General features: G+C 32.0%; 1 protein-coding gene across 1 annotated transcript; it reads left to right on the forward strand.

Annotated features, from left to right (window-relative positions):
* Positions 1 to 7669: 7669 nt before the first annotated feature.
* LOC120082105 (beta-galactosidase 7-like) lies at positions 7670 to 10144 on the forward strand. Its single transcript, XM_039037334.1, has one exon. The coding sequence runs from the start codon at positions 7670 to 7672 to the stop codon at positions 10142 to 10144; it is 2475 nt and encodes an 824-aa protein (XP_038893262.1).
* Positions 10145 to 11717: the final 1573 nt, after the last annotated feature.

Raw genomic sequence — 11717 nt, forward strand, 5'->3', positions numbered from 1 at the left:
AAAAATTTTATTTATTTAATAAAATATGAGATGCTTTATTCAATATTTAGTAGCATTAACCCATAAACGAATAAACTAACATCCGAGGTTATCATATATAGCTTAAACATGTATGTAGAGACATATGGGTTGATCATGATTAAGTGATAACCCAAATGGTCTGTAGTAAATGGATAAGGTTGGGTACCTTATCCTGGTGATACTACGAATATGACATGCTTTATAGATGTTATAATTGTTGTAAAGTGCTACAAATGATCCGATCCTGATCATTCATGTAGAGACATGTGAGTGGGGATATTCTATACAAAGGAGTTTTTATAGGAATCGACCACGAAATGACTAGTCTCATTATATAACGCCGTTCATAATAGGGACTTACATTTCACCAGGATAACCATAGGTGACATGACCTGAATCCTAAGTGAGGTTTGAACTCCTGCCTATGAAGGCAATCCTTTGATTTGTATGGGTTGTGGCCAAATCGCCGACTCAATAAGCCTACTATTTTGGGGATTTGTCTAATTGGGGAGCTGAGAACACAACTACACAAGATGGAATTCACTCATTCCCTAACATCTGGGTAAGTAGATAAATTGCTCCTTTAAGGGCCGATTCCAGGGCTTGAACATGTGGCGTTACACCCTCTCTTGGCCCGATAGGGGTTTGGTCATAGTTGGACTATGAATTATTATTCATTAGAGGGATCAGTGATACTTTAGGAGTTAGATGTAACTACAAGGGCAAAATAGTAATTTTGGCCTAACTATACTTGTGAGCAGTTTGTGGGTTATCTCACCGTTGATTGCTCATATACAATGGACACATAATTATATCTGTAGTACAAAGAGTGTAGCTATCAGTCTTTAGTGGAGTGACCGACAGTTAATGGATGTTGGGTAATTTAATTAAAGAGTTTAATTAATTATCTAAGTACCATGAGAGTTTCAATCTACAAGTTAATAAGGTCCCCTCTATAGCTCAACCGGGATTATTGAGAATTAATTTTGGATTAATTTTAATTTTTTAAAATAATTGAGGGAATTAATTATATGTGATATAATTAATATAATATATTTAATACATTATAATATAAAATTTATTTGAGAGGAAATAAATATTTGAATATGATTCAAATATTAATTATATGGATCAGATTCATATAATTTAGTATAAATGTGATTTATATTAAATACTATAAATTAATGAGAGAATTAAAAACTATAGGTTATATTGTATTTGATACAATATAAAAATTATAGGTTACATGTTATATTTTTTTTAATATAATGTATAATTATGTATATATGTATAATAAGTTAGTTATTATATATATATATATATTATCTAAATTAAATTATTTAATTAATTTTAATTTAATTTTGAAATTGAAAGGGAGGCAACTAACTTCCTTACTCATGAATCTCCCAGTTTTTTACATGGTGGGGGTTACAGTTTTGAGAGAGTCTTCATCTTCTTCACATTGGCTTATCTTTTGTAATTTGTTCTCTCTAAAAAAATTCCCTTTCTCTCAAACTCTCCCAAAATTTTGCAAAGCCCACACCTCTTACATATTCGCACCATACCCTAGGAAAAATACAGAAGATTACCTCTTGATGGTGGCCATTCTATTTTATTAATCGTGATCAATTTGGAGAAGAAGATTTGTGATTTTCAAAGGTATAAATTTCTTCTTTCATCTTTATTTTATGCATGTTGTAAATTTTTCCAATTAATACATAATTTTCTGTTTGGTTTTGTAAATTTCATTGTTGTGTAAAGAATTGAAAATTGGGTCGATCCCAGCTTTCGCTATAGAACTTCATAATTCCTTCAGTAATATGTCTCCCCTTTCAAGCATGTACTCAAGAAATCCAAAACATAGTACTTTACCTAGTCCATCAATTTCCTAGTATTACCAAAGCGATCATGTCCTATCAATCCTTTTGAAATTTCTCTTGAAACGTTTGGTTTAATATCTCAAAACCTCTAAAAAATGTATAGTCTCTTCTTCTTCTCTTTCTTATCCACAAAACAAATTTTAACCTTATACTTGAGTACATGCCTTGTGAATGAATATATTTATACTACTACCGATTTTATTACCTATTACAAAGTATAATACTAGTCCTTAATGAATTATTGTCGATAATTTTATTCATTGGCTTAAACATATTTATACTTTTATTCGTAAATTGTCATAAGTTTATATAGTTTCATCAACCTTTAAGTTCTCTGAACTGAAGTATATATTTGTTCCTCTATAGCAGTTTTTCCAAGAGATAAGCTAGTGTCAAGTAACCTCATAATTTTTTTATTTTTTAACTTCGTACCTGAATAATCAACTTATAATAACTTCTATCGAGTCACTAACTTAGCATTAGAACATAACTGGTGCATTTAAACTAAACAAATATTTTAATGCATAACTATCATAAAACTTTTAATTGATAAGACATACCTGGCGATGACGAAGGATTCGTTATAGGTTCATAGAGACATTCTAGACTTACATTATAAGTCAGTCTACAGAATCCAAAACATTGGCTCTGATACCTAATGTAATGATCCGACCTCTTGAGACTTATACTAGGTTGTTACTACATGCAAGCATAAGTCTCAAAACGACTCTTTTATAAATTTTAACTAAAATCAAAAGAATTTTATTAAATAAATAGTTTTTGTAAAATCTAAATAACTGAAAATTTTCTATCGGAGTCCCCCTGAAATATAAGTCCAAAATAAATTTTATGAAGGTTTATAAATAAAATTTCAAACAATGGAACTCTAAGTTCAAACATCAAGACTGAAATTTAAAACATTAAAACATGAAAACATGAGTGAAAATATCTCTCTAGTCCTAGTGGCACGGTCACGAATTCCTTCTGTCATTCGCTGGTATATCCTTGTTCTTACTTGAAGATAATAACATAAGAAATAATGAGTACAAAATATTTAGTAAGTAACCCCACTATCGAGGTCAGGCTAAGCATTTATGTCTAATAAATGCAACATTCTAATGGGACATGTAAAAACCTCTAATTATTGTGAATGACCATCTAGTGAATAATTTAATATGGCCTACCATCAGTGAGATGTACCCATAAATATCTGGTGAGATGTACCCATAAATATCTGGTGAAATTCAGTAGGAAACACAAACCTCTGATGAAATCTCGAAGGAGATTACTAACCTCTGGTGAAATCACGAAGGAGATCACTAACCTCTAGTGAATCCTAAAGGAAATACAAACCTCTGGTGAAAGTCCAAAGGAGATCATTATCCTCTAGTGAATCCCAAAAGAAACACAAAACTCTAGTGAAATCCAAAGGAGATCACAAACCTCTGGTGAGTACATGACTACGTGTAGCGGCAACTATCATTAACATAAATGTCATATATCATAAAACAAAGTCCCATGCATGAATCATAATATAAAGCTCATACATCCTCATGTTGGAGTTGATTGCCCTAAAGTCTCGTGTCCTGTAGTTTGTAAACAGTTTGTACGAACGCTTGTGTTGTTAATATATGATATTTACTTCGCATCTTTTATTTTGCTCAGTTGCTTGTTTTATTTGCTTTACCACAAACCAATAAGCATAAAATCCTTGGTTATTAGTATGTGACTGAAGCATGTATGTGGAGACATACAAGTGGATCATGTCTTGAGTGATAACCAAAATGGTCGGTAGTATATGGATATAGGAGGGAAACCTTATCCTGGTAACGCAACGGATGCGGTCCGCTTTGTGGAATGATCACTAAGTGTTGTAACTTGTCACAGATGGTCTGATCCTAATCATTCGTGTTGAGGACATGCGAGCGGGGGCGTTCTATACAAAGAGTTTGTATAAGACCTGACCACGAAGTGTTAACGTCTTGTTATATAACACCATTCATGACAGAGACTTCACTTCACTAGGATGACCATACGTAACATGACCTCAATCCTGAGTGAGTTGGGAACTCCTGCCATTGAGGGCGGTCCTTTGATTTGTATGAGTGCGAGTTGCCAATTCGCCGATTCAAACCTACCATTTTGGGGATTCGTCTGATTTGGGAGCTGGGAACTTAGCTACACAAGATGGAATTCACTCCTTCCTTGAGGCAGGGGTAAGTAGATAGATAGCTCAGAACTGATTCCGAGGCTTGAACGATGTGGTGCCACACACCTTCTCTTGGCCTGAGAGATGTTCACACATAGTGGATATGTTGTATTGTTCATTAGAGAAATCAGTGGTACTTAAGAAGTGAGATGTAACTACAGGGGCATAACGGTAATTTTGGCTCAGCTTTACTTACGAGCATCTGTGAAGGGTCATTGTACTCATCATTGGTTATATCCGATGGACACAGAAATATATCTGTGGTAATAAAGAGTTCAATTGTTGGTCTTTAGTGGAATGCTTGACAATTAACGGATGGTGGATCTCGTGGCTAAAGAGTTTAGTAAGCTATTCACGGACCATTGGAGCTTCGAGCCACAGGTTCATTAGGTCCCCTGGGTAGCTTGGATAAATCAAAAACCAGTATTTGGGTTAATTTGAAATGTTCAAATTGACAAGAGAAGTTCGATTATATATGATATAATTGGACTGGTTAATTATATATGATATAATTGGCTAAATGTATGAGATACATTATTTTGAGGAAATTTTAGATATAAATATGATTTATATCAAGTAAAGGACATAATAGATATGTGATATCAAACTATAGGATAAAAATATAATATGATTATATTTATTAATTAATTAGTTGGTTAATTATATGATAATTAATCCAAATTTCACGTTCGGATGTGGGTAGTGGGGCAACATCAGTTATTGTAACTAATGAGTTAAAATGAAAATGGTTTTCATTTTGAATGGCCCCGAGTTCAATCGTCCAAAGAGAAAAAGAGAGCGCGCGTTTGAGAATTCTAAACGATCGCTTACGTAAAACAAGAGCCTATACGATAGTCCTCATGCCTAAATGATTGTCTACCTTGCGCCTCAACGATCACGCACAGTCGACTACACGATCGCATAGCTTCTCTAAATGATCGTATAGTGTGCCGATTTAGCTAAACGATTGTATATCCTTTCCTAAAAGATCATTCAACAAATCCTACACGATCGTGTAGCTGCTCCTAAATGATAAGCATTTTTTTTATGCGATAGCGTCTTTCTCCCTCCCACTTGCTTATCGCCTATACGATTCGTGTTTCCTCCTTCCTCTATCAAATTCACCAAAGCCCACCCTTTGAGTTTTCACTCCGAGAATACCCGGGGCTCTTTAGTGTTGGTGTCATCCCTGTGGCATTCATGTTCGTGCGTTGTTCGTGCTGCTGCTGTTGATAATATTTATAGAGGAAAAATAATCCTAATCCTAGATTATTTGGGATACCATAACTTGAAATAGTAGATCAATTAATTTAGTAGACAAATTAGATTTTCTTTTTGAATATGATACTTTATCTAATTAGGAAATCTGTTTTTTTAAAAATCAATAACTAAAGTGGTAGATAGATTAGATTTTCTTTTTGAATAAGACATTTTCTCTAATTAGGAAATCCATATTTTAATTAATTAGAAAATTTATAATCTCATTAATTTGAGTATCCATATTTTAATTGAATTGAAAATTTCACAATCTAAGTAAATTAGAAATTCCATAACCTAATTAATATAAATTAAATCCAAATTTCTCTTATCAACTCAATTTAAATTAATTATCTTCTCTAATTTGGATCAAAACTCCAAATTTAAAGAGAATAAAGTTTAAAACCACAATTTCCCATTTTCTTTCTTAAATTTCAAATTCCTTTTAATTTTCAAAATCCTAAGTCTTTTCCTTTTCTTTATTTCAAATCTTTATCCAAAATAATCCAAAAATTCCAAATCTCTTATCAAATTAATCTTGAACCAATTAACTTAACTTTTGCTCCAAAACCATAATTAGAGAGAACACAGAATCCAATAGTTGAGATGAATTACATCTTTCTAAATATTTAATCAATTTAAAATCAGACTTTGAATTAAAATTCTAATTTTTTTTAATTATCCTATCTTCCAAATTAAACTTTTATCCCCAATTGCCTGGAAAATTTAGAACATCATAGAAACTTCTTATCTACTAGCAATTTGGATCTAAGGATAACGTGGTTGTACTTGGGACAATATTTGATTTTGAAGTGGATGGTGACAACGTTAAAGTGTCAATTGACATAATCATAGACAATGATTGTTCTATTCTCATACCAACAAATGAAGGAGGCAACAAACTCTCACAAGAAATAGGTTCATATTTGCTCTAGCCACTACACTTGTAATAATTAAATAAAAAGTAACATGTTTAGATTTATATGATATTGTATATAGAGATGTCACGGGAGCGGGGTGTGGGGTCGGGAAGGCCATTCACTATTCCCATATCCGCTCTCTATTTCATCCTCCATCCCTGTAAAATTTTCCATGAGGATCAGGTCCTTTGGGGAATTCGCGGAGATTGGATTTCTCATGGAGAATTTTTTTCTTTTAGGTTTTTTTAAAAAAACATAAATTATTTTAAATTACTAGTGTGAGCAAATTTTAATTAAATAATTAATTATATCACTAAATTATTTATTATGATTATTTTTACACGACAATTTGAATTTAAATATAAATTACTCAAATTTTGGTCTTAAAAATCTAATAACTTTTTTAGTAGAAAGCAATAAATATATACTAAGTTATTCACATATATAATCTAAATTTAAATTTTAAATTTAAACATTTTAATTATCTCGATCAATAAACAATCAAACTTGAAATTTACAAATTTACTTGTAAAATTTATAGAAGTTAAAAAATTAAATTATGTCACAAGTTAGTTTGACCAATAGTGTTAAACAATATCACACAATTCATGGATAATTTAAGACTCCACAAAATAATAATAATGATAATAACAACAATAATAACAAGTTACTCATTTTGTTTAATCGTTAGTATCCATTCATGACAAATTAATGACAAGGTTTTTGTTCTTAAAAAAAATGAAAATGTTGTTTTAAATTTAAAGGTAAAACTGAGGTCATTTGATAACCATTTCGTTTATCTTTTTGGTTTTTGAAAATTAAGCCTATTTCCCCTCTGTTTTATACAATAATTAGTATCTTTCTGAAGTACAATAGTTGAATTCTTAGCCAAATTAAAAAAACAAAACAAATTTTTAAAAGCTATTTTTTTTTTTTAAATTTGACTTATTTTTTAAACATTGACAAAAAGTAGATAACAAAAGAAGAGATTCGGAGATAAAAGTAGTATCTGTAGCTTAATTTTTAAAGACAAAAAATAAAAAAACCATATGATTATCAAACGGGATATAAACAACTTATATAGGTAATGTGTTGAAAATGAAAATTCAATAGCATATTTTCTAAGTTTAGAATTCATCAACTCATCTATATAGATAAAGTTTTATGGTGAACATTCACTAATAGAGTTTCTATGTATAGAATCCATCATCAAACCACTCAATAAGCATTACTGTTCCTGAAATAAAGGAGATCCAACTGCACCCGAATTATTGTACAATTATAGATTGCAAAGAGCTTCCACTTCATCACCAAGTATTCCTATATAAACATATCAATTTTGAAGAATAAGTAAACCAAACCAGTAGATTATAGATTCAAAGATGTTTAAGCTTCAATACCTTGTTGTTCGTCTTATTGCAACTTTAGCATGTATATCTTTTTGTATAGGAGCAAATGTTTCATATGATTCCAATGCCATAATTATCAATGGTGAACGACACATTATCTTCTCGGGTTCAATTCATTATCCACGGAGCACAGTTCAGATGTGGCCTGATCTAATTAAAAAAGCTAAGGATGGTGGACTAGACACAATTGAGACATACATATTTTGGGATCGTCATGAACCTCAACAACGAAAGTATGATTTCTCAGGAAACCTAGATTTCATAAAGTTCTTCAAGCTTATTCAAGAAGCAGGTCTTTATGCTATCATGAGGATTGGTCCTTACGTGTGTGCTGAGTGGAACTATGGAGGCTTCCCAATGTGGTTACACAATATGCCGGGAATCCAACTACGAACTGATAATCAAGTCTACAAGAATGAAATGCAAATTTTTACAACGAAGATAGTGGATATGTGTAAACAAGCCAAACTCTTTGCACCACAAGGAGGACCAATAATCTTAGCTCAGATCGAGAATGAGTATGGAAACGTGATGGAACCTTATGGAAATGCAGGAAAAACATACATCAATTGGTGCGCTCAAATGGCCGAATCTCTTAATATTGGCGTTCCATGGATTATGTGCCAGCAGAGTGATGCCCCACAACCTATTATCAATACATGTAATGGATTCTATTGTGAAAATTTTACTCCTAACAATCCTAATAGTCCAAAAATGTTTACTGAAAATTGGCTAGGATGGTTCAAGAAATGGGGTGAGAAAGACCCTTACAGAACTGCTGAAGATGTAGCATTTTCTGTGGCAAGGTTTTTCCAAGTTGGTGGTGTTCTTAACAATTATTACATGTATCATGGAGGCACCAACTTTGGAAGAACGTCAGGAGGACCATTCATTACTACATCTTATGATTACAATGCACCCCTTGATGAATATGGAAACTTGAATCAACCTAAATGGGGGCATCTCAAACAACTTCATGCATCAATCAAATTGGGGGAAAAGCTTCTCACAACTGGAACTCGCTCAAATAAAAACTATAGCGACTTTGTTACTTTAACAAAATTCTCCAACCAAGCAACGGGGGAGAGATTTTGCTTCTTGAGCAACACAAATGTAAGTAACGATGCCACCATTGATTTGCAGGTAGATGGAAAATATATTGTTCCAGCTTGGTCAGTGAGTATTCTTGATGGTTGTAATAAAGAGATTTACAACACTGCAAAAGTTAATTCTCAAATATCTATGTTTGTAAAGGAGAAAAATGAAAAGGAAAATGAGCAACTCTCATGGTCATGGGTTGCAGAGCCCATGAGAGACACTTTACAAGGAAAAGGCACATTTAAAGCAAACCATCTTCTGGAACAAAAAGGAACCACTGTCGATGGAAGTGACTACTTATGGTACATGACGAATGTTGAGTCCAATGCAACATCCTCTCTTCAAAATATTACACTTCAGGTGAATACGAAAGGTCATGTGCTTCATGCTTTTATAAATAGTAGGTATATAGGATCACAGTGGAGAAGCGATGGCCAAAGTTTTGTGTTTGAGAAACCCATTCTATTAAAATCTGGAACCAACACCTTAACCCTATTGAGTGCCACAGTTGGACTCAAGAACTATGATGCATTTTATGACACTATACCCACAGGAATTGAAGGAGGTCCTATATATCTAATGGGAGATGGAAAGGTCGCAGCTGATTTGTCATATAATACGTGGTCTTATAAGGTTGGTTTAAATGGAGAAATGGAACAATTTTACAACCCATTGTTAACACAAAAAATAAAATGGGATGCATTAAATAAAATATCAATTGGAAGGCGAATGACATGGTACAAAACTAGTTTTAAGACCCCTTCAGGAACTGACCCAGTAGTATTGGACATGCAAGGAATGGGAAAAGGCCACGCTTGGGTAAATGGGCTAAGTATAGGTCGATTTTGGCCTTCTCTTATTGTTGGAAATGATGGTTGCAATTCTACATGTGACTATAGAGGTGCATATGACTCTAAAAAATGTGCTGGAAATTGTGGGAATCCCACTCAAAGATGGTATCACGTCCCAAGATCATTTCTTTCAAATGACACAAACACTTTGATTTTATTTGAAGAAATTGGCGGAAATCCTCAACAAGTGTCAATTCAAACCATTGCCTTACGTACTATTTGTGGTAATGCTAATGAAGGAAGCACCTTAGAGGTGTCATGTCAAGGAAGTGATATCATCTCTGGAATTCAATTTGCTAGCTATGGAGATCCAAAGGGACAATGTAGTTCATTTATGAAGGGTTCATTGGATGTAGGAAACGTATCTACTTTGGTGAAAAAGGCTTGTATTGGTATGAAAAATTGTTCAATTGAAGTAAATACAAAGTCATTTGGATCAGACAACATTACCAATTCATCACCAAGATTGGCAGTTCAAGCAATTTGTTCCAAGAATTGAGGAACATGAACTATGTATTTCTACTTTTATTTTATATATATTAATTTATAGTTTGATGTAATCTATGCAAATGATTACAAATTTTTGAGCTAATCCAATAATTTATATTTCATTCTTTCCTTCTCATCTATTTACTAGGTGAAACTCTTTTCTCTGAAATTTATCCTCTTAATTTATTATTGAGCATTTCTTCCATCAATGGTACATATTAATATTTTGGTGCGTGATTTCCTAAAGCTCCTTATGATTGGTCATAGTGGTAGGTAAATTCTTCACTCTTCAACCTCATTATTCCATTTCTATCTCCCTTTTCTTCATGGTTGATGTTTTTGGGATAGTGGCTAGGAATGTGTGTATATTTTCTTTAAGAATTTTCTGATGTTGGACTAAACTATCGCCATATCTTTTATCAATATTTAACATCTTTAAGCTATTGACTTGTATATACCTATCATGTAGCTTAATTAGTTTAGTTAATTCAGAGTGATTAATTAAAGTTTAGGGTGAATTTGGGGTAATAGTATTCTTGTTGAACACCTCTTTGTGTTGATTAAAATTTTGAAGAAATGTTATGAATTCTTAGCTAGAACAATATCATTATAATTAGAAAAATTTTCACATATAGAATAAATGTCAAACTATTTATAGAAATAGCAAAAAAAATAAAAAAAAATACTGATAGACACTGATAGACTTTTGTCAGTGCAACATCTATCACATAGTATCAATTTCTTTCACTAATAGACATTGATAGACTTCTATCAACCTCTATTAGTTTCTATATCAAAGAAGATTAAATTTTGCTATTTTGTTTAAATACTTTTCGTTACTTTTTTTATTTTTGAAAATCCCCTTATAACTAGTTAGAATTAGTTAGAATTACCTGCTTAGTAGTTATAATAACTTAGAAGATGCAAATGATTCTATGAGAGCAACTAACAAACTTGAGTGATAAAGAGTTTGATTAAAATGGGTGATACATTGAAAAGCTCTCAAATATTTTGAGAGAGTTAAGAGTTAAAAAGCTAATTCAATAGATATAAATGATTTACTTGGTTGATAGTATTGATGATGATAAATTTACCATAGTGTTCTAGGAGTTGCCAAAATTTCCTTGTGTTATGTTTCTAATTATTTTCTTTTTATGATAAAATTGTGTACTTCCAACTTCTTTCTTCTCGAAGTAAACAACTAGCCCTCTCAATCTTTAGACTTAGAGCTCTATGTATTATACTGATCAATGTAACTTGTTGATAGGTTACTTAATTAAACAATTTATCACCTTCTTTGTTATAAATTAATTAAATCTTGTATTTGTTGAAAGTTGAATTGTATATATAAAAGTAATTTAGATTTTATTTTAGTCATGTACATGCAAAAGAGAAATATTATTGACTTGTATGTGTGCAAGCAATATATCTATATATATAAAATAATAATAATAATAATAATAATAAAACCATGAGAGGCATTGTTTGTCACAAAAGCAGACATTTAATGTCAGACAATCGACATTCTACTCCTATAATGTTAATTCAACACAAGGTATATTATGGTTCGACCAATTTGGTTT

The sequence above is a fragment of the Benincasa hispida genome, chromosome 7 (genome assembly GCF_009727055.1).
Source record: "Benincasa hispida cultivar B227 chromosome 7, ASM972705v1, whole genome shotgun sequence".
Classification (NCBI taxonomy): domain Eukaryota; kingdom Viridiplantae; phylum Streptophyta; class Magnoliopsida; order Cucurbitales; family Cucurbitaceae; genus Benincasa; species Benincasa hispida.

Coding starts and splice junctions, on each gene's coding strand:
- LOC120082105 (XM_039037334.1), top strand. CDS start 7,670: ATGTTTAAGCTTCAATACCTTGTTGTTCGTCTTATTGCAACTTTAGCA.